Raw genomic sequence first — 26,249 nt, 5'->3', positions numbered from 1 at the left:
TCGATAATCTACGTTTCTAGAAATTTACAAGCACTTCTCCGTCACTTGTATATCCTCTATCTAACTTTTCGTATCTACATGTATTGGACACTCTTGTGGCGATTTTGCAATATCAAGGTTTCTATGCCTGAAAATGAGATCACTCAACTAATCACCACAATGGAAACTAGACAAGGTTTACTCAAAAAGTTGTGGCTCTACACCGCTGCTGCGGTTACCCTAGTTGTTGTTGGTAAAAAGCACATCGCATCGCATAAGGAAGACAGACATAAGCTCGAAAGTGATGCTAGCGTGGAAAACCCGGAGGAGTTCGGTGACCACTCTGTGAGACCAGGATTTCCATCCAATAACCCAAACCTCAACTATAATGTTGAAGGACGCGAATCCAAATTTGTTGGTGCTGGGTGTTCATATTCCTCGCGTACTCCAGGCGATAGATTGAGCATTTGGAATGTTTTGAAAAGTCGGTCGCTGAAAAATGACTAGGCTACCATACTTATGACAGACTCAAAACTGAGCCTTTCACATCCATGTAAATACATATGTTATACAATTAATCAAATCACTTTTGAAGAAGTTCTTGGAAGGCAATCTCGTAGATGCGATTAGTCTCAAAAAAATTTTGAAGACACCAGCCGCACAAGAAGTTGTCCAGAAGTTCCTGGAGGATCATCACAATGTTTGATTTCACCTGGTCATCCTCGTTAAAGAGATTAAGAAGTAAAAGCTCAAATCCCTTGTTCTTATCAAAGATAGTCAAGTTCCCGCCATGACTTGAACTCATGAGACTAGTAGAAGAGTTTGGTGGAATTAAGTAAGTCACAAGTAGAAAAGTTTCAAGCGATTTCCCGCTTATTAGGTATTTGAGAACATTAAACCAAATCTCACGCTCATTAATCCTATGGGTAGTGGCGTTGGAGGAAATTATCACGTTATTTAACTTTTGAAGATGGTGTTGTAGGTCAATCATCAAATTAAGCTCGTTCGCAAGATTTGGTAATATTAAGCTGTAGCTGATTTTCTTCAGATATAGAAGATCTTGAAATTTGGAAGAGATGAGTTGATAACAAGACATTTCAAGAAGTTTTGTTGTATCACTATGCCAGAAGTATCCGACTCCATCCATAAGAAGCGTTGATTGATTGTTATCAGACAAATTAGCGTTGAAATTTCGCAGCGATAACAAAACTCTGACGATCTCGTTCACATGTCTTCTAAAAATCAATTGTAAAGTGGTCAAGTCGTCATTGTAGTTGAAGAGGGAAAGCTGTAAATTGCTCAAAAATTTTGCATCTTCTCCGATTATAGAGTTGGTGGCATACTCTTTTTCCTCCAATTGAGAAGAGACGTGGAACTCATTTTCATCCAAATCGTACAACAAATCCCACAACTTGTCGTTGGACTTGAAAAAGGGATTGATGGTTCCTGCCAAGTACGAATCACATTTTTCTAGAATATCTATCTTGGAAACATCAATGATGGGGAAAACGTTGTAGCTGGTTAAAAAACCAGTTAAGATTCCTCCTCCAGTAATAATCTTTAGAGCAAGCAAAATATGGTCAATGATGTAACCAGCAGAATTTTCATAACTCAAGAAAAGGATTCGCTTTCCAGTGAGAAAAGCATTGATCAAAATGATGATAGGTGGCGTCAGTAGCCCGTACACAGTCATCTCGTTATTGTGATAGGAAGTCGCGAGAGTTGCGTTAAGAATATTGATCAAGTTTGGTTTGAAGTTCAAGTCTGTCGGATTGAAATAATCACCTAGCGTATCTGGGAGCAGAAGAAGCGGCACTTTGATGGGGATTTTCATGTTGTTGAACGTGACAACAGAATTATAGCTGAGATCTTTACGTATAAACAAATCCTCATTGATCTCTTTGATTCCCAAAAGTTTGTTGCGAAAAGCTTCGTCCAGGTAAATCTTTTCGTTCAATGGCAAATCCAATATCGAAGTGATGAGTAATTTTTTGATTACTGACTGGCTTGCTTGGCTTGCTTTCAAGTTTTTGCTATTGATGGAATCGTAAAGTTCCTCCAAATAACGTATATCGTTATCAGCAAAGTACTTGTCAAGACAAATCATAAGAAGAGGCTTGAAATGCTTAAAGTACTTGAGCCTTGTTACTATGCTGAGCGATTTAATTATCGACCCTCTCTTAACATTTTGGTCGGGAACATTGTTGACAATGGTGTAAACAAAGAATGGTTTCGAATCGCACGTTTTCAGGTCATACTGATACTGCAATTTTCCCGTCAATGAATTCACATACAATAGAAAGAGAGTGTAGTCTTCTGGTCGTTTGTGAATTTGGTCGGGTAGCATAAGCTCAGGTAAATATTGCAATCCTTCCAGACCTGGTAGAACATTGGGATATTGGTGAATGAGTGAGGGCCCTTTATCGACATGAAATTCTGCGGTAACTATAAAGCTGATGTTAGGCATTTTTGCCGCCGATGAAAAAAATAATGAAAGGAAATGAACCGGAATAGAGGTGGTTTATTCTGAAGAAGATGACTATAGTCTAATTCAACACTAGACCGCGCGCGACTATTTCTTCGCGTCTAAGATTTCAATACTACATACATCGGTACTAGTATAGCATGTTAAACGTCCGTCTTGCATTAATGGAGTGCTTACAAATACATACAAAAGAACATTTCATTTCGGGATATTCTCGGTCTTCAAAAGAGAGAACCATATACTACACACCTAGTTGTTGAAGTAGTCGGACATTTCTTGGTCCAATTGCTCAGCGGTCTTCTTCACTGGTTTGGAAGGCTTTTGTTTGGGCTTAGCATCCGCCTTCTTCTTTTGAAGTTGCTTTCTCTTCTCGTTGAGCTTCTGCTTCAATTGTTCCTTCTTGGATTGTCCCTTAGCCACTTGCGCAGAAGCAGGCTTGTTGGCGGTGATCCTGGCTGCCAATGGTTTCTTGGTTGGATCGATAATCAACTCCAACTTCAACTTGGAAGCTCCTCCATCAATAGGGGCATTGTTGTACTTCTCCACTGCGAGAACGGCATTCTTGGAGGATTTGAAAATGATGGTGGCAATACCCTTGAAGTTACCCTTTTCGTTGTAATTCATTGACACGGTTTGCACACCTCCAATCTGAGATTGGAAAAAGTCCTAAATTGTTAGTTTTATGTTTTATAAACGTGTAGTCTATCTCTTGCGTCTCCGAAACGGAAGACCTTCCTTGCTGGGTGTCTGTGAATGAGAACTAGTATGTCGGTACAACAACGCAAAGTTGATATCTGTCTCAAGGAAGTTTTTGCTCCCCGACAGATTTCTCGTTCTTTTCTTCCTCTTTCTCGAAATTGATCACTTCATGCATTGGTTCGATATCAACGTATCAATATTTCCAATGTATCGAAGGATATCAAATCATCCACGGCTCATGACGTCACTTTTAACGTATAGAGGCATGTCACACTAACCAATGGTTCCCCCGCAGCAATAGAATGGCAAAGAGATATAACTAAGCGTGGTATTCGAGTATGACTCGTCGGTTTTAGACAGATGGCGATCTATCCATTTAACATACCTTGACGTTTTCTTGCTTCAAGTCCCTTGGCAAGCCATGCGCAACAACTTTAGTAGCATAAGTCAAGTCGATAGCTGGAGTAGCAGCTTTAGGGGCAGCAGCAGGCTTGCTTTTCTTGAAAGTAACAACAGGCTGTTTCTTTTGTGCTTTTCCCACACCTTTACCAACAGCCTTGCCAACAGTCTTCTTTCTGTTGGCTTGGACCTTCTTGGTCTTTCTAGAGGAGGAAATAATGTCGTCCAAAGACTTATCCAAAGCAGTAGACATTTTCGACTGTGTTGGTTCGACGAGATAATACGGACAGTTTCGTTGATTTTTTCGCTCGCCGCTGGACTCCAGACATTTTGTGCAGTACCACACCGAACAGGTTAAGCCAGCAAGAACTAACATGTTGGAAGCACAACATTAACTTTGCTTGAAGAGAAATGGTATGATCTCATGATTGGATGTTTTCCTAATGAAAGGAAGAGTGAGAAAAGGTTATACAGCAACTAAATAAGACTGCACGAAGCTTGAACCCCGACTTGTTGGGTGGTGTATGGATGTTTCGCTTTCTACCACAACACAAATCTCAGCTTAGGACACATCGCGTTTCTACATCAAATGAGCGAAGCACTGAAAAAGGATAAAGTGGACGAAGTGTTGAGATTAAAGGCAGACATTGCAAAGCTAATTCACAATGTCAGGCTACAGACTGCTGTGTGTCAAAAGTACGAAAACGAGAACCAGTACCTACAAGACTACATTGGCTCGGTGATGCAAAGTGGCGACTTGAAATAATCAACACTGATAATTCAATGAACTATATTTACACGGTCAGAAGGGGCATCTAGTCATATAAGCCTACTTCCCTCACATCAGTTGCCAGTTCACTTATGTCTTAAAGGACTCGTGAGATGTTCTTAGTGTTCTCATGTGCAAAGCACACGTCCTCAAAACACAAAAGTATTGAACATCAAATATGATTCAATGCTAATATGATTCAAAGGTAAAAGCGGATGGTATCATTGCAAAAGGGCAGGTTACTGCAACGCTTGTCTCCAAAAAGAAAATGGAGAAAAAGAAAAGACCAAATCCTGGACGACGCAATTGTCTCACCACTCTCTTGATGTGGCTCAACATAGAGCAAGCCACTCCTTCAGGTGATGCTGCTTATAAGTCAGCCACCTTTTTGGTTGAACCTCCTATGCGGGTGAGGCACTTGTGCGTCACAATATGAAACAAGTGTGGTGTATACGGCACTCGGATTTCACCGAGCACAATTATTTCCAGTGTGTATTATTTCCAATTTGAGCAGTGTCAGAGACGGGGCGTGTTTATATGTCCGCCACACTAGATGCGTCTGTGCATCCCAGTGCAGCTCGCAGCACCACTAGTATGTATCTGGAAGTACGAGAATAACAGTCTGAAACAAGATTCCCATTAGTAACAAACAATGCATATGACGTCTACAAAGTTGCGTGTGTAATCTCAGCGAACAATTTCATCGTGGATTGCGCCGATAAGAGTTGCATGCGGAGGCGGACTAAGTTCGGCGTTTGTCGGCTTCTGCATTAACCGAGGCACATCGTAAATAGATGTGAGTCGTGCGTAGCTCGACGGGCACGGCTCCGGATTACGATAACTTATTAGGGAAGGGGTAAAAGAATTTAAGACGCGTGCACAGAGAAGATAGAATTAAAACGAGTCATGCAAAGATTGAGAAAAGCTATCGTAAATACCAGTAGTGGATCAACACTGAAGAATTGAAAGGGAGTGAATGCAGTAAAGAAACAAACATGTCCAGAAGGTCAACTTTCATACTCCTGTTTGATCACCACTGAACTGTTACGGTCCACAATGCCTTTGCACTGGCCACCCTCAATATGGTCTTTCAACCAGTCAGCATTGCTTTGGAATACCTCAAAACATCCTGCGCACCGGCCGCGTGTAGAATTCCTTTCCGAAGACTTTGTGCCCGGAGGATAGATGAAATGCAAAGCTTTTAAGTGCGTCTTGTAAGTGTCTCTACGAGAAAATCCTCCCGTGTGGTGACATCTGGTGCCACTACCACTATCTGCGAGCAGCTCGTTGGGTTCGAAGAAAGGACACACAAATGCATTGGCGTTGTTGTGCTTGCGCATGTGTCTGGTCAAGTATGACTTGACCTTAAACGAAGAATCGCATTGATCACACGAATACTTAAACTCGTCTGCATGTCCTCTGATTTCGTTGTCCGCTGGTCTGACAAAGTCCGAATAGCTTTCTACTTTAGCCTTCTTAACACCTTCAAATTTGGGTTCGTACAGGTTGATGGACCTGATCATGAACGAATCAGATTGATAATCTGTAGATGTTCTTGGCGAAAGAGAGTCCTCGACTTTCCTCTTCCTCATATTAAGGCTCGGCTGTTCAAAATTGACCTCTTTCATTGACCGCTGATTCACAGATCCTTTAAAAAACATATCGTCCAAGGGTGAGGCATTAGACTCGGATGAAGACGCATAGATGGACAGCGTATCAACGTTTGCATGAGAGCCACCAAAGTCATTAAAGTCAAAGTGCGGGTTGAGGCCAATCATGTTTAAGGCAAAATGTGATTGGGTAGACAAATCTTCTTGGTTGAAATACGTTTGCGGAAGAGGATGTGATTGGATTTGGACAAAAGGTACTTGTATCTTCGTATTGGTGTTGTGATACATGTCGTTCATACCGTCATACGGAAGAGAGGACAGAAGCGACAGCGGAGTGTGGGTCGAAAGTGCTGTGGCAGGAGAAAAGTTGTGAAAACCTGGCTGTTCCAACTTGACTGGGCCTTGCATACGAGAAGACATTATTGGCATCGGCTCTGGAGCATTGTTGTGTTGACGATCTCCTAAATGATCAATATTTGGGTTAGATGAGTAACAGGCATCAAGAAATTCGATCTCGTCGTAATTTCCAGAAAAAGAAAGCTCCAAGTCGTCAGCGGCACACACTTTGGCGGTACCACGGATGGTGTTGTTCAAGTTGATAATTTGGGCATCCTCCAATTTAGGAAAAAGTAAGCTGGTCGTTCGTTCTTGAGTGGTAGCCGTTGGCGAACGCTTCAAAACATATTTAGACACATATGCGGCAAATGAAAACTTGGAGCGGAGAATATTTTGGTCAATAAAATAGTGACCAGCCCCAGAGGGCACGAAAATATTCAATCTAAAAGGAAGCATTTATCATTCGGGTCTAGAGAAACTTCTGAGATCTTGCAGTAGCAAATAAAAGATGGGAAGCGGAGTATTGGGAATAATGGTTAACACCTCATATAAGTGACAGGTTTTTATGAAAGAAAAAAAAAACTGAAAGCGGTAAAATGAGTAGGATGAGGAGAAATTAAAAATATGTGCCAGGTAAAATCGCTGGCGATTGAGGCAGGAAATATTTAATATATCAATTTTGCGCATAGATAAATGGTTTTGAGCCTTGCTCTACTGTGGCCGACGTCTCATGTCAAAACAATTTGATAGTGTACCGGCACCAAAAGCCGAGAAGATTGATGGCCTTTTTTACACCCGACTACGACCCCCCAGCCCTATGGACCAGCTCCCATAACCTTCATCACTATCGAAATCTTTATACACATTTGGGAATATTCGTCTTTCCCGGTATTGGGATCGGTTCGGAAAAATGATCGCTGCGGATTTCGCAAAAAAGAAAATAAAAACCCAAACCTCCAGAGTGGTGCCGTACGAGATAAACTGCATATATCTGCGGCGAAAAATGCCGTTCCATCCACAGATCACCTCGTAAGTAGGGGTGTCACAGCCGAAGTAGGTTATCTAGCAGATGAGAGATTGATAGCAACTGAAATGGAACATAGCCGTATCTCCTGCAACCCTGCAACGTCCCTTTCGCCACGGATTTTACGGGTCAAATCCTGCCCACTATATAGTTTTCTGATGAGGATTCATTTTAGAAAAGTTTCTTCGGCCACTTATTTCCGAAAGCGCACAATTTCTTGTATACTCAATGCAACCGGACATGGTGATTCCTGGCCCCTCAATTTAATGAAGATAAGCAAACATAACCTGACTTCTTCATTTACATTCTCTAGTCTTTTAGTGCCGTGTGAGGTTCTTCTATATAGTCTGCTATGAAACGTCTGGACCCATCTTCTTTGCTTAAAACACACCCCTTCACCGTAGAAAACGGTGAGGTGTGCATGTAAGTGGGGAAAGTCATCCTATCTAACGCAATCATGACTGAATTCGCCTCATCAATTAGCCTCGCGTGAGGATAATGAGACGTATGGGATCAGTTGCCAAAGAGTCTCTTGCATGCTGTACCCGCAAAGTCAATCGCACATCCTTTTCTTTCTGTTTGGGAGGTTTACTTTTTACCGCTTTAAGTTGCCCAAGTTGGCAAGCTTTCAAGGTACTCGCGTAATTTGAAGTGCTTTTCGTTCTCACCAGTGCGATTCCGTAGAAAATTGGAAACAAAACTGGGGTCGCTCCAAAATTCGTATACTGAAGAATAGTTAGTAGCCACATTCACAAACCCCTTCTGTTGCCACATTAGAAGCATTTGACATCTTCTCCTCTGTGGCTAATGACCACATTAACATAAAACACCAGTACCTCCTATTTCATCAAGCTGCATCTGTACCAAGTAGAGGAGAAGCTTTTGGTGACCGATGATTTTAAGCCAAGTAATTCTTTCAAGCTGATCTTAATGATAATAGATGCTAACAGTATTCAAGAAAGCTATGAAATAGAGGGTATATTGCACGTGATTGTAGCTCCCGTGATTGTTTACACTATGCACCACACCCAGCCAATTCTGCGATCCTCAGTGTAACGAAAAACTGTCTTCTTCTATTTAGACGGCAATGTCTGAAAAATACCAACAAGAAAATCCAAATGCACACTATCTAGCCAATCTAAATAACCTCAATTTGACCAATAACCTGACTCAACTTGGTCGGTTGCCTACACTTGGCGAAATTCTCTCCAACAAGACCAAGTCTCCAATCAACTTGTACACGTTTTATCTTTACATGAAACATGTGGAAGATTCTCAAGACTACTTAGATTTCTGGTTTGATCTCATCAATCACCTTAACTTGTGCAAACACTACGTGAGAGGTCTTCGGGACTCAATTATTCGGCATTCTGGAAATGGTCAACACAGATCTTCGCTTGCAAGCAACAACCCATTTCACTCAAATTCACCGGATATCAATAGAGACTCGTACCCGCTTTCAGAAAAAAGCAAACATAAGTCGCTTTCTCTGTCGATGCTTTTAGACATGATCATCAATGATCAAATCTTAGAAGATAATGATTCGAATCGGTTGTCGGAGTTTTTAAGAGGTGATATCAACTTGAATACGGTAGATCCGAAATTGAAGGAGTTGATCAACTCATATGATGCCGATGAACCTGTTCCGCAGCCTTCTCCTATCGTTGACAATTCGTTTCCTGTTTTTGGCGAGAAGAGAATTTCATCAAACTCAAAACTTTTGGATGATTCTCCAGATTCAGCTGGAAACAAAGGAAGCGGACTGAGCCACAAACGTCACTCATCTCTAAATCCATCATTTGTTGAGAGACTCTTGCAGGATACCACTGCTGGATCCATGAACCTGTTTATTTCCCGTCAGAATCTCAGAGAGTCTTCCCACAATTTATTGTTAAAATACTTTGTGGAAGACTCTGAAAAAAACCTCAACTTGCCTGAAAAGCTCAACCGATTCATTATTAACTCGATTGAGGTTGACGGAAGAGATGATCCTGATGTCTTCAATGGTGTTAAGAAGTTTATTTTTAATCGTCTTGAGAATGAGCATTTACCGAACTTCTTAAACTTCGTTGCCATCAAGAATGTAAACCACACGATCAACATCCGTGTAATTGTTGGTTTTTTCTTTGCCTTTATCTCTTTCTGGATTGCTTTTAGCTTGATTTTCTTGAAAGAGCCAAAACGTTATCGGGCAGTTATTGTTTTCACGTTTTTCGTTGCATTTTACAATTTGGTATCTGCTGCTTACAGAATAGACCCATTTTTAGCACTCTGTCGCAGAAGCGAGTCATTTATTCCGGGGATGACGTTCATTAAACTCGAGGATTCTTTCATTCACAGGCTTTTGTTAAAGCGCTCCACATTTGTCGTTATTCTCATTTTATTGGCCACAGCTATATTCAGTGTGATCTTTTGTCTTGTTCCAGGACACAGACTTTAACGTGCATTTGGGTACAATGTCCATTATAAAGGAGAGCAACATTTTATGAGGACAAACAACGGTAGTTTAGGTACAAAAGTTTAATATATGAGCATAGGTTTCTGAAATACTCATCCTGACTTCTTGAAGTAATATACTACAGGTTATGCGTGAAACGATGTTTGGATTAATGGTGCCACCACATTGTAAAGTACAAAGTAAGCTATGTATAGAGAATAACTTAAGCCTCGTTCAAGAAAGCTTGTCTCTTCTCCTCGACTCTTTGTTGTCTTCTCTCTCTAGCAGCTCTGTTTCTCAATCTTCTAGCTTCGGCCTCCTCCTTCAAAGACTTCTCACGAGCAGCCTCAGCCTTGGCTTGGATAATGTGCTCAATCAAAGATCTCTTGTGCTTGAAGGTGTTACCCTTAGCAGACAAGTAAAGGCTGTGGTACAAGTGCTTGTCAATCTTGCCAGCGTTTCTGTACTTAGCCAACAATCTTCTCAAGACTCTCAATCTTCTCATCCACAAAACTTGAGATGGCATACGAGCGTCCTTGGTACCCTTTCTCTTACCGTAACCCATGTGTCTACCGTTTCTCTTGGACTCGGCATGAGCTCTAGCTCTGGATCTAGAGTGGGAGGTGACAGGCTTCTTGACGATGGTACCGTTACGGTACAACTTTCTGATAGCCTGACGAGAGTTAGCAGAAGCCAACTCGGTGGTTTCGTTAGGGTCCAACCAGACCTTTCTCTTACCAACACCGATAACACTGGCAGCGAGTCTCTTTTGAGTTCTAAGGTTAGCCCTGAAAAAGTTAGTAAAATGTTTTTTCATAGCTGATGCTGATTTTGTTTGCTATTGCACCTCTCACATTGGACTTGTCTTTACAAGATCTGTGCGAGGAAAATTTTTTTCTTGCCACCTTGGAATCATTCATTGACCAGATAGTTTTCACATTGCCACTAAATGATGCATTCCACAGCAACTATGCTGCTTGAATGGAATATTCAAGGGAATAATATTCAGCATCAATCATCAATAGAGTTCAAACATTGTGTACATACATTTTGCTTTGCTGTCTGTAGAATAAAAAAACGGAGCAAGAAAATTTTCATTTTTTGAGGAGCATAGTGCGACTGCTGGATTTGCAAATGTGCAGGCACAATGTCGCGCGCAGTGCGACATTGTTTCTGGATTCGGGGAGTTGGGGGGTAATGTCGCACTGCCTTTCGCACAATGAAAAAAACAACTAAGGGTTCGTGCCCTCTGCTTTAACACGTGATAATACGGAGGCTGTATGCAATAAATTTCTAATTTACTATTACATCCATAGTCACATAAAGGGGACAGAGAAAGAAAGGTATTATACAATATCCTTCAATTAAGTTTCAGTAAACTGGGGGAAGAGATTCACTCGCTAAAATCGTATTTAATTGTCTTTTCCATGCACACACTATGCATTGGAGCTAATTATGTCTTCTGATATTAGTACTAGAAGTAGATACATGGTAGAAGGATAAGGAATTCAGCCTTTTTATGTTCAGCTATGTGTACCTATGGATTTGTAGAAAGTGTCTTAGAAGTTGGAGAGTTGCTTGTCCTAAGAACATGTCAGAGATAGATGAGATGTATACAGGTTACTGGGATGAGATGAGAAAAATTACCTACACCACATCTGATTGCATCGAAAATGGCAAAATCATTGAGGTCCAAGCCTAAGTTGAGAGCAAAGTCTATCAAGAGGAAAAATGAGTTTTCCAAGTTTGTTGACTCCAGAAATGAAAGATTGGCTCAAAGAATGAAGGTCAATTTAGAAAAGCAAAAGGAAGAAACTATGGAAGAAGACCCCGTCGAAACCAACGAGCCCAAAGAAGAAAAGAAAATCAGCACTTCCGGATGGAGACAAACAAGCAGACAAAAATTGAAACAGAAGAAGAAAAACAAGAAGAATGTTACCAAGTTTTAACTTGGCTTATGCCATCACTTACTTCTGTATACTTAGATGAATAAAAACATGCACGGACATACGATTTGGGGACGGAAGCATATTTACTTGGGGGCCAAATTAAGGCCATTTTATAGTTAGATTACTTGTTTTAAAAATTGACGCCAACGTATCATTGTCGAGAACGTACTATCAGCTCTCAGATGGCCCTGCATCAAAATATTGAAGTCTTGACTCCGATCGCGATAATATAATTGCACAATTGCGCTCCTCCATATTCGTGGAAGATATACTTGCACACATCTAACAAAAATGGACGGTAAGACTATTGGTATCCTAGGCGGTGGTCAGTTGGGCCGTATGCTTGTTGAAGCAGCTCACAGGCTCAACGTTAAAACCATCATTTTAGACCAGCCCAATACTCCTGCCAAGCAGATTAATGCTTTGGATGAGCATGTTGATGGTTCTTTTACCGATTTGGATTCTATCACCAAGCTTGCTAAAAAGTGTGATGTGTTAACCGTTGAAATCGAACATGTGGATGTGGAGGCGTTGAAGTCTGTCTCGAAGAGCTTGAACATTCCGATTTACCCTCTTCCCGAAACCATCCGTCTCATCCAAGATAAGTACTTGCAAAAAACACATTTACAAAGCCACGGTGTCGCTGTGGTCGAATCTGTAAGTGTACCAGAGAACAACGAAGCCGAGTTACGCAAAATTGGCTCAGATTTTGGCTATCCGTACATGTTGAAGTCTAGAACATTGGCCTACGATGGTAGAGGAAACTTTGTCGTCAAGTCTGCGGATTCCATTACAGAGGCATTGGAGTTCTTGGCTGACAGGCCATTGTATGCCGAGAAATGGTGTCCATTTGTCAAAGAGTTGGCAGTTATGGTTGTGAGAAGTATTGAGGGCGAGGTTTTTAGCTACCCTACCGTGGAAACGATCCATAAGGAGAATATCTGCCATCTTGTTTATGCTCCAGCAAGAATTACCGACACTTTGTGCGAGAAGGCATCAATTATGGCGAAAAATGCTGTCAAGTCCTTCCCTGGGTGCGGTATTTTCGGTGTTGAGATGTTTTTGTTACCCAATCATGAACTTTTGATCAACGAGATTGCTCCAAGGCCTCATAATTCCGGTCACTACACTATTGATGCTTGTGTTACGACTCAATTCGAGGCACATGTTAGAGCTGTTGTCGGTTTGCCGTTGCCAAAGAACTTTACCTCATTCGCCACAACGAACACGAATGCCATTATGCTCAATGTCTTAGGTGATGTCGAAAAGAAAGATGGCGAATTAGCTATTTGTCGTCGTGCGTTGGAAACACCAAACGCTTCGGTGTACTTGTACGGAAAGGAAACCAAACCAAAGAGAAAAATGGGCCACATCAACATCATCGGCTCTTCTATGGAAGCGGCTCAGGCCAAACTCGAGTATATCATGGGCGAAAAAAGTGAGGTACCCGAATCAATTGTTGAAAAGGAGAAGCCGCTTGTTTCCATTATTATGGGCTCTGATTCTGATTTGCCCGTTATGTCTGTTGGTGCCAACATCTTGAAGAAGTTTGGTGTTCCATTTGAGCTCACTATTGTCTCCGCCCATCGCACGCCTCACAGAATGTCTAAATTCGCAATTGAGGCTGCATCAAGAGGCATTAAAGTCGTGATCGCCGGCGCAGGTGGCGCAGCTCATTTGCCAGGAATGGTCGCAGCCATGACTCCTCTTCCTGTGATTGGAGTTCCGGTTAAAGGCTCGACTCTCGACGGTGTGGATTCCTTGCATTCTATTGTACAAATGCCTAGGGGTATTCCTGTGGCAACTGTTGCTATCAATAATAGTACAAATGCTGCTTTGTTAGCTGTGAGAATTTTGGGTGTCAGTGACTACAAATGGCTCGAAGAAATGGCCAAATACATGTCTTCTATGGAAGAAGAGGTACTCGGGAAGGCTGAGAGATTGGAAGCAGTTGGTTACGAGAAATACTAGTAATCTAATACTGAATGATTGTTTGACGAGTTATATTTGTACAAGTTTAACAGGGAAAGAGCGTAGGAAATCAACCCTTCGGATACCCGGGGCAATTTAGTTTGAGACATATAGGTAGGGAACGACAAGATGTAGGAACTATTGAAGGACTGGCACAATAATTATTTAGTAATATTGGCCGGCAAAAGGAGCGTCTTCAGGATTACTCCTGACTGATGTTAAATCAACATTAGCTGATGGGTGGTAGATTGGGTTGGCGAATTGAGCATATGGAACATTGACGGGAAGCTGGCGGACTCCACCGTAATTCGGGTTATTCATATGCGCCAAGTCCACCTCTGGTTGATTTGGTGGTACTTGATAAAGTGGATACTCATGAACAACATGAGAAGGACGTTGTACATTGTATGTTTGGTAAGTCTGAGGACCAGCTCCAAACTTGTTGTGGTTATCAGGGCCACCTGTAACGTTACTCAAGGATTGTGGTAGTAATATTCTTGCAGTGGAGGAAACAGCCTGTGTAATCTCATCGACTCTAGAAAATTCCCAGAGAAGAACGGCCTTGATCTTATGCTTGGGAATTGCAGACATTGGTGCTTCGGAGCTGTTATAGATGACTTGTTTCACAGTAACCCCCTTAAATGCTGCATCCAGACAAGTAGGCTGTTGGAGCAACTGGAGGAAAAAACATTTCCAGAACTTGAGTAAAAAAGGCTGGGTTGTATTAACTTGAAAGTCATCTTCATTAACTTTGAGAACTTCATTACCAAATGAATAGACAGTGGTAAAGCTCGAAAGATTTGAATTAGGCGAGGAGTACTCAAGCATATAACTGGTTCTCAATCCATTATCGATGGAGTAATCATCCGGTTTTAAGAACGGGTTAAATATTCTTACCATATTGTGGAATACTGGTACAGGCAAATTGGCGAAGTCTTCTAAGCCAGGAAACCTGTTCGAAATGGCTGCATTTTCTTTGATGGTCAAAGTCTTCACTTGACAGTCCTCTTGTACCGAAAGATACGTTGGTCCAACACCGGCAGTCATGCTTTCAAGAGAAAAGCAAATGTTTTTAACACTCATAAAAGAATTATGCAGCTTTCTCCTTCTTTGTACTGAAGAAATATTGGCAGAGGAATGGCGGCGAATGGGGCCGCCTCCTTTCGCTGTTGAAGTATAAATGGAGTTCACCCCCAAAGATTTATTGAGGTTTATTTTTGTGAAGATCTCTTCAAAAAGGTGCGAGTTCCTTTCAGCTTCTTCTGGGGTGTCAAATGTTGGTCCATCATTAATGAGCTTTATAAGACTTGTTTTCACTCCCATATTCTTGATAACTTGAATATGACTCGAAACTTGTTTACGAGAACGGAACTTACCAGTTTTCGCAAGAATGTAATCTGATATAAGCTCGTTGCGGCCACAAGATCTACCACCAATCTTGATTTTATTAAGGCCATTTTTGGGAACAATTGCAAGCACTTCTTCAAATGCCTCTTGAACGTCCCTGCCCCAAATATTATCATCACCTGTAGGGCAAGACGAAGTGCTCAAGGGAGTGGACGAGGTCCCGATATGATCTTTTGACATCTCTCCAAAGGATTCGAGGTTACCAAATTTAGAAGAAGGATCAAGAAATGAACGAGAAGTGACAAGTTTCTCTTTGGTATCCATTGAAGGCAGAAGAGATCCGGTTCTTTCGCTAAAACTCTTTGGCTCATCATACAATTCAAGTGTGTCCAAGGATGTTTCCGAGAAATTAGCAGATTTTGGCATTTCTCGCCGAACTAGTTTCGAAGTTTCGTGTACTTGATACATGGTTTTCCCGTTAGTGTCAATAGCAATATCTACTATCATGGGAAGTTTTTTCATGACGGATGTAGCGGACATTTCACTGGACATGTTCGCCACGGTCTTGAGTCTAATAAAGGAAGGAATGTGGGTCAGACAGGTAAGGAATGTGAGGACTCGGCGGTTTGAATGTTTTTTTAAATATCAGGAGAAACCACTAACGACAAACAAACAGGATAGATTGAACAGAAACAAAAACAACTGACAGCCGAGAGTTTAGAGCAAATTAGCGTCTAGCGAAGTTCTGGAGCGCTCTTTGTGACCAGAAACAGAGGGTCTAGCCAAAACTGCGATTTAACAGGTATGACCTGAACAAAAGCAGACGAAAGTTCAACGGGTAAATAAAGCAGCGAATCGTCTGATACGGCTGCAGTTCTTTGTTCGATGCAAACAAATGTAACCGTGTGCCAAGTTGTATGCGCGGGTGGTAATGAGTGTGTCAATATGTAGATACACGAGAGATTGAATAAACAAAAGTATGTGAAAGTGCGAGAAGCGGCAATATAAACAGAGGACCTCGGCCCAATTACTTCTGCACAGCTGACGTAGGCACGGCAATGTATAACGTTGGCCGCAGGCGCAAATGACTTTTTTTGCACGCACTCGTCTGTTTACACGACTAAGAAATAGTTTTATGCACCCGACGAATTAGGAAGGTGTACCTGCGCCTGGCCAGGGGATCGACATGCAGGTAACCCAATGCGCAGGTACGACGCATCAACTTGCGTCGACAGGACATATGCGGTCTAGTGACTTCGGCATCTAGAAAAAAAAAAAAGCAAGATGAACACAGAAGTGGAACATACGAGAAGGGTGACGATAACAATAACATACGCAAGAATTGCAGAATACGACAAGGCCCCCTCACTCAATGGCTCTCACTTTTTTCATAGGCATTGCTGCCTAGACGCGTCCCTAGATACTGATCGAAAAATAAATCGACAAAGCTTACTAATGAAGTTAGAGAAACGACTCAGTCTAATCTCTGGGCCCCCGACAACTGGGAGGGCATATAATCACCGAGATGAGTTTATATGTAGGACTAGTTGCTCCGCTCTCAAGACGAGTAAAGGCAGTTTCACAGTATTATCATTTGTCGAGACGGCTAAACGGACACATCTTGATAATTGCCGCTTGTACACGTGAGAAAGAACTGGCCTGATTTTCCAGGCATCTAGGAATCTAGTAATGACATGTGGGGTTATCGAATGCCGATGTGGTCCAAAGGGGACCTAGACCCCCGGTTATCATTGCCACAAAACATTGTTTTTCGGCTCTTTTGTTCGGGCTGCGCGGGCTGCATCTTACGAAGCAGAGGGCGGTAGTGCGTCACTTCTAGCCATGCATCATTGTAAAGTATGTACAGTATTATACGCACGAATCGGGAACGACTACATAAACATCAGCCACACAACCTGGTTGTCAGGTTCTAAAAGCGGGTCGGTTTCCACTTCTGACAACTCCTCCTCATCCAAAAGATTTTTTGCCATAGATGGTTTCAACGAAAACTGGATGCCCTTGCTGTTTACGAAAGGAATAGGGTACCCCGCATTTGCGACTGTATTTTCCACTTCGCGCCGGCCAACATCGTTCCAGTAAGTATGCGCTTTTACTGCAGTTTTTCGCAATGCGCTTGAGGGTTTGTGATCACGCACGATCGGCTCTAAAAGACGTTGCAACTGCGCATCTAGTTGCATCATGTCACTAGCTTCAAACAGACGGATCTGCTGTAGTATTTCATGTAAGGTCAAGCCTCCATCTTTGGGCCTGTAGTTGGCAAGCAAGTGCCCAGTGTCAATCTTATCTATTATATGCTCCACAACGCCAGCCGCAACTTTATTAGCCGGGAAATATATGAGATCGGCCATATCGAGTTGTAAGCTCAGATTTTCTTGCTGCAAGATTTGTCTCTCCTTTGTCGCCTGTGCAATGTCGATCACTTTCCGCAAGTCTGCCATAAGATAGTGGCCAAAGTCGATCTTCTCTATTATCTCCTGCCGTAACTTTGCTCCATCTGGCCCGTGAAGCTTTGAATTAGCATCTATGAAGTTTGCCAGTGACATTAGGCCCTCGGAGGTGGCATGGCGGACTAGCGGTGCTCCACTTTTCGCCTCACGCTTCAAGCACCAGTAACGACAGATTTCTTCACTGGCAGCACGAATTTCTTGACGAATGTCCTTCTTCAGGGGCTCGTTAGTGGGACCAAGGCCTCGAAGCATAGAGCGTGTCTTCTTGGGACCCTCAACCACACTCTTGTCTACTTTCAACTGGCACATTATAGAATACACCACTTCCACAAACATAAGTGGGGCGATTGGTGTATTCTGTTCCGTTTTCCATTTGAATGTGTTGACTCGGTTCTGACGTCGTCTTTGAGATGCTAGTCTATCGTTCTTTTGACTTAAAATACGACTATCACGGAAAAACATACGGCACTTTTCAATTCCTTGAAGCACTATGTCACGGTCCCAATAAGCTGGGGCATGGCGATCGCAATAGGACTTCAACAGTGCTTTTGATGCTAATGCGCCTTGTACTCCTTTTTCCATGATCATATAGAGACCTGCTCTTTTGGCACATGTAACATGGTAGGCTTGGAAACACGAGCGATTGGCACATTGCATGCATGCACCCACTTTCTGTCGGCATATGTAACACACCAATTTCCACCGATTACGTGGAATATGATCGATTCCCTCGATGGGCTCCATATACACCGGGTTTGCAAAATAGAGCTCGTGGATCCACAAGGCACAAACGACATGGCTCCATAAGCCATTGTCTAACTGTTTGAATGCACCTGTATCACTAGGGCAAAATGCACACTGTATTCTTCTTCCTCGGCTGACCATGCATTTTCGACAAAACCATTGGCCTTCGGGAATAAATGCAATACCGTAGCATTCTTGGTGCACTGCTATATTACACCCGTCACAAAAGACGATGGCGTTGCTGTTGTCGCATTCCAGATCATTGCATACGGCACATCTCTGTTCCGAAATGGATCCAGCACCACCAGTTCCATCGTCACTTCCATACCGCTCAAAGTTCTCCTCCAATGTAAGAAAGTCCCTGTTGTCTGTAAGGGATCCACCAGCAGCAGCCATTCGCAACTCCAACTGATGCCATTGTTGTTCCAAGACACTCATGACAATCTCAAACACTTCCGCCAGAATTTGCGCTCGATTATCTGGCAAAGAATTGCGCCACCGTAGGAACTCGGCATCTTGCTCGTCCATATCGTAGCTCGCCTGGTGTGTGGATGCTTGTGTATTACGAGGTCGAATAAAAGTTGTTGCCGCTCTCCTCTGTTGACGTCGAAGACGGAAACCAAAGTCTGCGACAGACCGCGAGACATGAGCTTCGTTAGAGTGTTGTCTTTTGACCCTTGAAAACACTGCAGGCTTGATGGCCATCTGTTCGACCGAAAGAGGACCCACATTGGGACCAGAGGCAGAAAAGGTGTCGTCCCTTACAGAAAACGCTGGAATGTGCGCTGACTCGTCAAGATCGCTATAAAATTCTTTGAAGTCGCGCTCCTCACGCGGCCGTGAATCGAATGGTATGTTGACCATGGGTCTGATTTGACGTGGAGGTGTGTTTTATCACAGATATGTGTGCACCTCTATAATCCGGATGTCGCGAAAGAAGCGATGCGGTCATGAACAACAAAGCGACAAACAGACATCAGGAGATTGTTATTACTACTAAGGCCCGTGTTGTTCCGACCAGATACTTTTATCAAATTGAGGTGGTACTTATGCATATATGGATAGTGGTGCTAATGACGTTTGGTCATACCCATGCTTGAAATACTTGTGTCCGGAGTAGAGAGGTGCTTATGTAGACGCGACTTCCAAAAGATTGTGGAGAAACACACATTCATAGGCTGAGAAGGTCAACAGTTTTGTTTAAACGATGAACTACGCGTCCGTCTTGTCTACTCCAAAACTTACAGAGGAATCGCTTCAAAAATTTCGAATGCGGTGAATCGGAGTGATACCTCTCCATTTTAAGAAAGAGATGTATGCGAAACAGCACGCGCTACGAACCTGGGAGTTGCAGATTTTCGGACGTTGAATATACGTTGAGAATGTGTTCTGACCAATTGTTATTTTACTTCGGAGCAAATGCTTCATGACGTGCGAACTCTGAAATTTCACGGTTTTGCATCGTACTCGTTAGTCACGTTGCACTGTGATTTAAAAACTCTCGAAAGTCAACGTCACACGAGACTTTATAGACTTATTCCACCATTAGATAATGTTAAGCGATATGGATCCGAAATACAGAAAGTCAAAATAATAGAAAACTCGCTTTTTAGTAAAGCAGGGAATCTGTTTGCAGTGTTTTCCTCATATTACACAAGTTTGGGGCTCTCCCATACGAGGTACATTCGCACAAATGGAGCATTGAGAGGATGATAGATAGTGGCTTGATTGTCAATGAGGAAAATCACTGTAAGAAAAAAAAAAGTTACGTAATAAGAAACTCAGATACTTCAAAACACTGTTGATTTGGTTTTAGGATATTTCTGATATTGTTGACGCACATGTGCATTGGAATTGAGTTTCATTGTGGATACTTGCATTAGCCTATAGACAGTACTGTATTTTTAAAACCACGCAAGACTAGTCTTTCCATCAGTAACAAGGGACCACGCTGTGTGCAGTTCTATCTGGGGAAGCTGAAGGTAACTCGAAAAAGTGCAAGAGCGCAGAATCATTTTATTAGATATATATTGTGCTAAGTAATATTGCAGCGTTCGAAATCCATTCATTCATTTTTCCACCGTATTTAGAGCTAGACATACCAATCCTTTCACACTATATAGTCTGTACTGCAGATAGTGTCACTTGCTGTTGGAGCCCCACAGAACGGAGATTACCTTCCACCAGAAACCACAAGTACCGCAGGAAGTATGGGCAACTCTGCATCTTCAACCAGGAAATCTGCCGCCGCTCTCCGCCATGCGGCTGCATATCGCAAGTCTTCTCAATCTGAAGCAGCAAGCAACAACTTGGAAGAGGAGTTTAGCACACTAATCTTGCACGAGGTCAAGCGGCAGCAAAATGCAGACACACGGGAACAGCCTGCCACGAGTGTCCAGCCGGATAAACGAATCAACCAAATGGAAGACGAGTTCAACGAGTTGAATGGTGATCTTTTGGATCACGAAATTTATGCAGTGGAACGCAATATTTTGCCAGACGACGCTTCAGACACTATGCAAGTGGATGCGGCAGATGACACCATGGCCGAGCATGATAATGGACTGGTGGACCTGGTCAGTGACTTGACTAAAGTGGACTTTACACGTATCGCTGATCCAGCGGTGGCACGCCAACCGTTAGCCCGGTCTACCAGCACTTTTTCCGCCAAAGAGACTGGATCCGGTTCCGTGGTTGGGTCTGCGTCTGCTGTGGATTCTGCTGCAGGGTCAGTCCCAGGGTCGGGAGCTATCTCTTCGGATCCGGCATTGGTCCCTGTGGAAATTAAATGGGTCAATCTGCAGAAGCAACCAATCGGCAAGGTGTCCATCATCGGGCTGTTTTCAAACTGGCGCGACGTGATCAAGCTCAAGCGCCTGCAGCTGTATCCCAATGAATACTCTACTACCGTGCGGTTACCTCTCGGGGTTCACAAGCTTCTCTATATTGTCAACAACGAGTACCGTGTGCTGGACCAGCTTCCGACAGCAACGGACCAGGAGGGCATTTTCTTCAACTGGTTTGAGGTTTTGGACCCCCACCGCTTGTTCAACCAGTCGCAACATCCGCACTCAGATGCTTCGTCGGGGTACGACGCCAACATAATACAGGTGGCTGGCCAGTACGATGCGCTGTTAATCCAAAAGAAGTCTAACAGCTTCTTGTCGCGTGTGACTCGGGAGGAAAAAGACCTGCCTCAGCATGTGGAGGTTGTTCCTGATGCGGGAGAACTGGAAGAGCAGTTTGTGCCATATCTCAGCCATTCTGAACTGTCTTTGGGCCAGGAACGTACACAGCCTGAAGAAGAGTTTTCGTCCGAGATTCCAGAGATGTTCGTCAACTATGACTACTTCAAGACAATGGCACCGAATTACGAGCTTCCAGAACCCCCGCAGTTACCTGCGCATTTGAACAATGTCCTTTTGAACAAAATGTCATCGAATCAGCTGCAAAACCATGCACAGAACATTCCCCATGTTGGAGATTCCAAACGTCCATTGTTACGCCGTGCTGATAGTTCGTACTATGCGTCAAACAAGGAAGCATATCACCAGTCGATTCCAAATCACGTAATTTTGAATCATTTGATGACCACGTCAATTCGTAACGGAGTGTTGACAGTGGCATGTATCACTCGTTATTCGGGGAAGTTTGTCACGCAGATTATGCATTCTCCAACGGCTGGTATGGGTGAAAATCTGTAGAGATGTGGCAGGGCCATGCTCAATTTTGATGGTACCTTTCCAACCTTTTAGGAGATGCAGAACTGTTTAGGGTAGTATTTATTAGCAATTATAACTGTCGCTTGCGGATTTCTACTGTATGGTTAATCATATGGTTGGAAATTTCAGAAGGGCAGCTCATTGCCTCACTAATCATACATCTCATACACCTATAGTAGTCGATGCAGTGCTTGTGTGATGGTTCTGATTTATAGAGATGGACGGATCTTGGCTACTTATTCAATTCAAAAGTGATATCTAGTGTAACTTTCAGCATCTGCAGCTTCAACGCTTGTCTACTGGCCTATTTGTAAAATTAAATCGAACCTGCAACATAAGTGAAGCATGGCTGAAAAGTATATGGAGGCTATGTGAATCTTCAAGTTTCGCGTCTACACCTCTCCAACTGGGACTCTCCAGAAGATTGGCCGCAACTGGTCACTTCGTTCACTACCGGGCCACGCGTGTTCTGTTTTTAGATATCCTTTCAATCTTCTTTAGCTGTTTGAAAAGGAAAACACAAGCAACATTTTCTGGCAACCAATGTCTAGTCGGTGTGATGTGATACTACAAGACGATTGAAATCCTTCTTGCAGAGGTGCGCATCCTCTGTATTTGTGTAGCGGCACGTTCGGGTGCGGATGCCATCACTTAGTGTAATCTCAAGTTCACTTAGCAAAACCCATTCGGCCCAGTCACAATTCCTCTCTGTTATTCCATTCTTTCATTTTTATCTTTTCAATTTCTGTGCTAATGTCGTGGACAGGCTTCAAGAAAGCCGTTAATCGCGCTGGCGTCCAGGTCATGCTCAAAGCAGGCCAAATGGATGAGTCTACAGACCCGGAATTCGACTATCTAGAAAAAAGATACAGAACCATGGAGTCCTCGATGTTGCGGCTTCACAAGGATCTCCGGTTGTATAAGGAGTCGCTCCGAGCATTGACCACAGCTCAGGCTGGGGTCACGGAAGTGCTTTCGGACTTCTACGGAACTGAGGAGAACAACATTGCCCATGTCTACCACAATGCCATGAAAGGAATCATCACATCTGGGGTAGATGAGCTTGAGAAACCATTCAGCCAGACAGTGTTGAATCCCATTGAACGATTCAACTCATACTACGTGGATGTGAATGAAGCTATCAAGAAAAGAGCACATAAGAAGCTTGATTACGATTCGTTGCAAAACAAGGTCCGGCGTCTCAGTGACGTAGCCAATTTGGATAAAGCCAGTGTTGAGGCACTAGACGACACAAAGTTCAGAGAGGCGGAGCAGCAGTTCCACGAAGCCGAAGAAAAGTACACGAAGCTAAATTCGCAACTCAAGGAGGAGCTTCCTGAATTGATCGCTATGCGGATTCCATACTTAAACCCGTCCTTTGAGGCATTCGTAAAGATCCAATTGCGATTTTTCAGCGAGAACTATGCTCGAATGGAGGAGGTGCAAAAGAAATTGGATGCGCAAACACGCGAAGATTTTGCTTCGGGTAAGTTGGAAGAGCGCATGGATGAGGTGTTAGGCCAAATCAAAAAGCTCAGCACCGCCGTTTAATAGCTTGGGGTGTATGCGTTGCTGTGCCGCTCGGCCGTTAGGCCGTTATGTACCACTGTGCCACAATGTACGTGGTGTCGAATATGCAAGATTTCTCATAGGTGCATAGAAGATTTCTTCACCACATGATTGCCGCATAAGAATCACAAGGTGAACCATCAAGATCTCGGCTCCGATCGCACTTTATCTAGCTTTAATTTTCCCATTTGCATGTTTACTTCTTTTGCCTAGGGAGGAACTCTCTTGCCTCATTCTTGTAAAAAAAGAATCTTCTCTCTGTCTTTTGTTGCTCCTCTCTCGTAGTGTATCGACACGAGTGCGCGCGCAGATAAGCACATATCAAAGAAGTGTGTTCCTGATCGTATCTTCTGCCACACTCGCCACTTCTTCCTGGCTTTTTCACTACACCCCGCATGTTGCGCAAAACCCTTAGCAGGTGGACGTCTAAGCATGAGGATGAGTCGAAGGACATGTGTGCCTTTACTGAACCCTTCTGGCAGTACTACGTCGACTCGCTTACTCGTCAGCAAGGACATGAGACTCCAGATTGTTTAGCAACTAACCCACAAAAATACCATGCCAGTTCCTCTGCGGTGGTTCAAGTGAAAGCATTATTCGGGCCAGAGCTTCCTCAGCCGTCGACGTTCCAAGTTATCTCGTCTCTCAAGTCGCCATTCAGTCAAGGCGATGTAGTCAAGGCATACCACTTCATCCGTTACTTCCAAATCAGTGAGAGTGGTTTTTTCATCACCAACGATGGCCTGGAGCGTACAGGTGCACAGATCCAGTTGGTAGGGGCCGAAAACTGGGAAAATGTCATGTGCTATCTCGACTCCCTTCTATTCTCTATGTTCGCCAATCTCGACAGTTTCGAACCCATATTGTTCATTCTGAATCAGCACTCAAATCACTTGGTAACGCAACTTCTGGGCTTGCTTCGAGTGTATGTTAATCTCATGCGGCTGGGTAATCTCATCACCACGGATATTACCCAAAGATTATGCGAATGTCTCATGAAATTAGGCTTTGAAGAAGCCCTTAGCCATAGACAACAGGATTCCGCTCCACTCTTTGAGTTTCTTACAGAAACTCTTTCAATGCCCCTTCTAACGTTCAGGGTTGAAATCCAGCATCACGGCAAACATGAAGAGGACGATACGAAGTACTCAAGAGAGAGAATCTTGTTTGTATCCGTACCAGGTGATGACGATGACGAGCATAAAGAGCCGGTGAAGTCGGCAAATGAGCATGTGGAAGTGACTGACTTGGAAGACAATTCCGTGCTTTTGGAAGAGTGTTTGGAGCATTACTTCAATAACTCCATTTCTGTGAAGAGAGAATTAGAACGCAGAGCCACTTTAGACAGCCAGCAGCGGCCATTAAAAGAGAGTTTTATTGATCTGCTACCGCTGACTCCGGCTGCTCGTCCACGTACAAATTCAAATCTAACTTACGGCAGAGGTCCTGATATCAATGCACAGACTAGAACTCGCGCATCTACACTATCCATATGGTCGATATCAAGCTTCGAGTCTAAGCCCCGAGAAGTAATGCTTCCCGCTTGGATGCTTTTGCGCCTTTTGCCATTCTACACCGACGATAACAATGAGGATATTGTGCGTAATTCTAAAGAGTTCGCTAACCGCAGGCCGGTGGTTCCCATCTGCTTAAAACGCTATTCATTTTCTGCTGCAAACCAGCAAGCAAGTCGTTCGAAAAAGAAAATCATTATCCCTCCAGTCATTGACTTGCCTCTGTTTGTTGCAGACGATGACCAATCTGACGAAGTTATGGGCGGCTTCAAATTGATTTTAGAAAGTGCAGTGTGTCACCGTGGCACTACCATTGCCTCCGGTCATTTTGTATCTGCAGTGAGGAAAAATGCTCACATGGACAGTAACTTTTCTGAGCCCACTGTGGACTCTCCTTGGTATTTGTATGATGACATGAAAAACCCTCGTGTCACCACCAAAACTTTTAAAGAAATCTTTGACAAGGAATGGCCCTACATGTTGTTCTACCGATTAGTTTCGGCAGAGGATGATGCGAAGCCTCCATCTAAAATGCTGTCCATGAAATCTTTTGGGAAGTCAAGTCCCATGACTGCGCCTGAAGGCTCGAAGACTAAATTTTGGAAAGAAGAGCCTTTGTCCAGGATACCTTCTATATCTTCACAATCAGACCTGGAAGGTGTAGTGAATTCGAGCTCTCGTTTAGACATTACCCATGTCGTATCTTCTATTAGCTCTGAGGGTGCATCGAGTATTCCAATCCCGAGCATTCTTCCGAATACTCCAAACTTTATTGATATCCGCAAACGTTATCTCTGGTACGTCACTGACAAAGAAAAGAATTACTACAAAGAGTCTGCATCTTTCTCAAAAACTGGAAGTCGAAACCCTAGCATCTCTGTCACTCCTCAGTTTCGGAGAAACAGCCAATGGAGTGATGTCTCTAATATCAGTGGCCTTATACTTGAGGGAAACGAGGTGCCGACAAGAAAGGCGTCTGATAAAGAGAAAACAATACCTGAAAAGGCTGAGAAGGAAGAAGTGGATCCATCATTGGCCCGTGTTGAAGAAAAAAAGGAAGAAGCTCCAAACCTGCACCACAAGGAGCATCACTTTTCACATCATCACAATACTAGCAATCATGAGAGTGAAGCATTGTCGCCGTCATCAAAGAAACACTTGCGCAAGCGGCGAGCGGATTACAAGCATGAAAAATGCGTTATTATATGAGGGCCTTTTGTGCCATTT

The 26,249-nt window shown here is 43.2% G+C and overlaps 13 protein-coding genes across 13 annotated transcripts; 7 read left to right on the top strand and 6 right to left on the bottom strand. All coding sequences in view use genetic code 12, as the record gives it.

Moving 5' to 3' along the window:
• Positions 1–159: 159 nt before the first annotated feature.
• Positions 160–486, top strand: FOB63_003150 (uncharacterized protein; the record flags this gene model as incomplete). Its single annotated transcript, XM_066102306.1, has 1 exon — positions 160–486. The coding sequence occupies one exon, from the start codon at positions 160–162 to the stop codon at positions 484–486; it is 327 nt and encodes a 108-aa protein (XP_065958327.1).
• Positions 487–562: 76 nt separating this feature from the next.
• MEA1 (Mea1p) lies at positions 563–2,446 on the bottom strand (the record flags this gene model as incomplete). The annotated part of the gene is made up of 1 exon (XM_002615760.1): positions 563–2,446. The coding sequence occupies one exon, from the start codon at positions 2,444–2,446 to the stop codon at positions 563–565; it is 1,884 nt and encodes a 627-aa protein (XP_002615806.1).
• A 267-nt stretch (positions 2,447–2,713) lies between these two features.
• Positions 2,714–3,815, bottom strand: FOB63_003148 (RNA-binding protein; the record flags this gene model as incomplete). The annotated part of the gene is made up of 2 exons (XM_066102305.1): positions 2,714–3,130; positions 3,549–3,815. The coding sequence occupies 2 exons, from the start codon at positions 3,813–3,815 to the stop codon at positions 2,714–2,716; spliced, it is 684 nt and encodes a 227-aa protein (XP_065958326.1).
• A 1,523-nt stretch (positions 3,816–5,338) lies between these two features.
• STP1 (Stp1p) lies at positions 5,339–6,733 on the bottom strand (the record flags this gene model as incomplete). Its single annotated transcript, XM_002615761.1, has 1 exon — positions 5,339–6,733. One exon carries the CDS (start codon positions 6,731–6,733, stop codon positions 5,339–5,341), a length of 1,395 nt encoding a protein of 464 aa, XP_002615807.1.
• A 1,655-nt stretch (positions 6,734–8,388) lies between these two features.
• On the top strand, positions 8,389–9,741 carry RAX1 (Rax1p; the record flags this gene model as incomplete). The annotated part of the gene is made up of 1 exon (XM_002615762.1): positions 8,389–9,741. The coding sequence occupies one exon, from the start codon at positions 8,389–8,391 to the stop codon at positions 9,739–9,741; it is 1,353 nt and encodes a 450-aa protein (XP_002615808.1).
• Positions 9,742–9,961: 220 nt separating this feature from the next.
• On the bottom strand, positions 9,962–10,555 carry RPL19A (60S ribosomal protein eL19; the record flags this gene model as incomplete). The annotated part of the gene is made up of 1 exon (XM_066102304.1): positions 9,962–10,555. One exon carries the CDS (start codon positions 10,553–10,555, stop codon positions 9,962–9,964), a length of 594 nt encoding a protein of 197 aa, XP_065958325.1.
• An 856-nt stretch (positions 10,556–11,411) lies between these two features.
• On the top strand, positions 11,412–11,687 carry FOB63_003144 (uncharacterized protein; the record flags this gene model as incomplete). Its single annotated transcript, XM_002615764.1, has 1 exon — positions 11,412–11,687. The coding sequence occupies one exon, from the start codon at positions 11,412–11,414 to the stop codon at positions 11,685–11,687; it is 276 nt and encodes a 91-aa protein (XP_002615810.1).
• A 291-nt stretch (positions 11,688–11,978) lies between these two features.
• ADE2 (phosphoribosylaminoimidazole carboxylase) lies at positions 11,979–13,658 on the top strand (the record flags this gene model as incomplete). Its single annotated transcript, XM_002615765.1, has 1 exon — positions 11,979–13,658. One exon carries the CDS (start codon positions 11,979–11,981, stop codon positions 13,656–13,658), a length of 1,680 nt encoding a protein of 559 aa, XP_002615811.1.
• Positions 13,659–13,823: 165 nt separating this feature from the next.
• TEC1 (transcription factor TEC1) lies at positions 13,824–15,557 on the bottom strand (the record flags this gene model as incomplete). Its single annotated transcript, XM_002615766.1, has 1 exon — positions 13,824–15,557. The coding sequence occupies one exon, from the start codon at positions 15,555–15,557 to the stop codon at positions 13,824–13,826; it is 1,734 nt and encodes a 577-aa protein (XP_002615812.1).
• A 1,340-nt stretch (positions 15,558–16,897) lies between these two features.
• FOB63_003141 (uncharacterized protein) lies at positions 16,898–19,081 on the bottom strand (the record flags this gene model as incomplete). The annotated part of the gene is made up of 1 exon (XM_002615767.1): positions 16,898–19,081. One exon carries the CDS (start codon positions 19,079–19,081, stop codon positions 16,898–16,900), a length of 2,184 nt encoding a protein of 727 aa, XP_002615813.1.
• Positions 19,082–20,427: 1,346 nt separating this feature from the next.
• On the top strand, positions 20,428–21,921 carry KIS2 (Kis2p; the record flags this gene model as incomplete). The annotated part of the gene is made up of 1 exon (XM_002615768.1): positions 20,428–21,921. One exon carries the CDS (start codon positions 20,428–20,430, stop codon positions 21,919–21,921), a length of 1,494 nt encoding a protein of 497 aa, XP_002615814.1.
• A 771-nt stretch (positions 21,922–22,692) lies between these two features.
• On the top strand, positions 22,693–23,490 carry RVS162 (Rvs162p; the record flags this gene model as incomplete). Its single annotated transcript, XM_002615769.1, has 1 exon — positions 22,693–23,490. One exon carries the CDS (start codon positions 22,693–22,695, stop codon positions 23,488–23,490), a length of 798 nt encoding a protein of 265 aa, XP_002615815.1.
• A 413-nt stretch (positions 23,491–23,903) lies between these two features.
• Positions 23,904–26,231, top strand: FOB63_003138 (uncharacterized protein; the record flags this gene model as incomplete). Its single annotated transcript, XM_002615770.1, has 1 exon — positions 23,904–26,231. One exon carries the CDS (start codon positions 23,904–23,906, stop codon positions 26,229–26,231), a length of 2,328 nt encoding a protein of 775 aa, XP_002615816.1.
• Between the last annotated feature and the right edge of the window lie 18 nt (positions 26,232–26,249).

The sequence above is a fragment of the Clavispora lusitaniae genome (assembly GCF_014636115.1).
Source record: "Clavispora lusitaniae strain FDAARGOS_655 chromosome Unknown tig00000105_pilon, whole genome shotgun sequence".
Taxonomy (NCBI): domain Eukaryota; kingdom Fungi; phylum Ascomycota; class Pichiomycetes; order Serinales; family Metschnikowiaceae; genus Clavispora; species Clavispora lusitaniae.
This window is presented reverse-complemented; position numbering and strand designations above follow the sequence as displayed.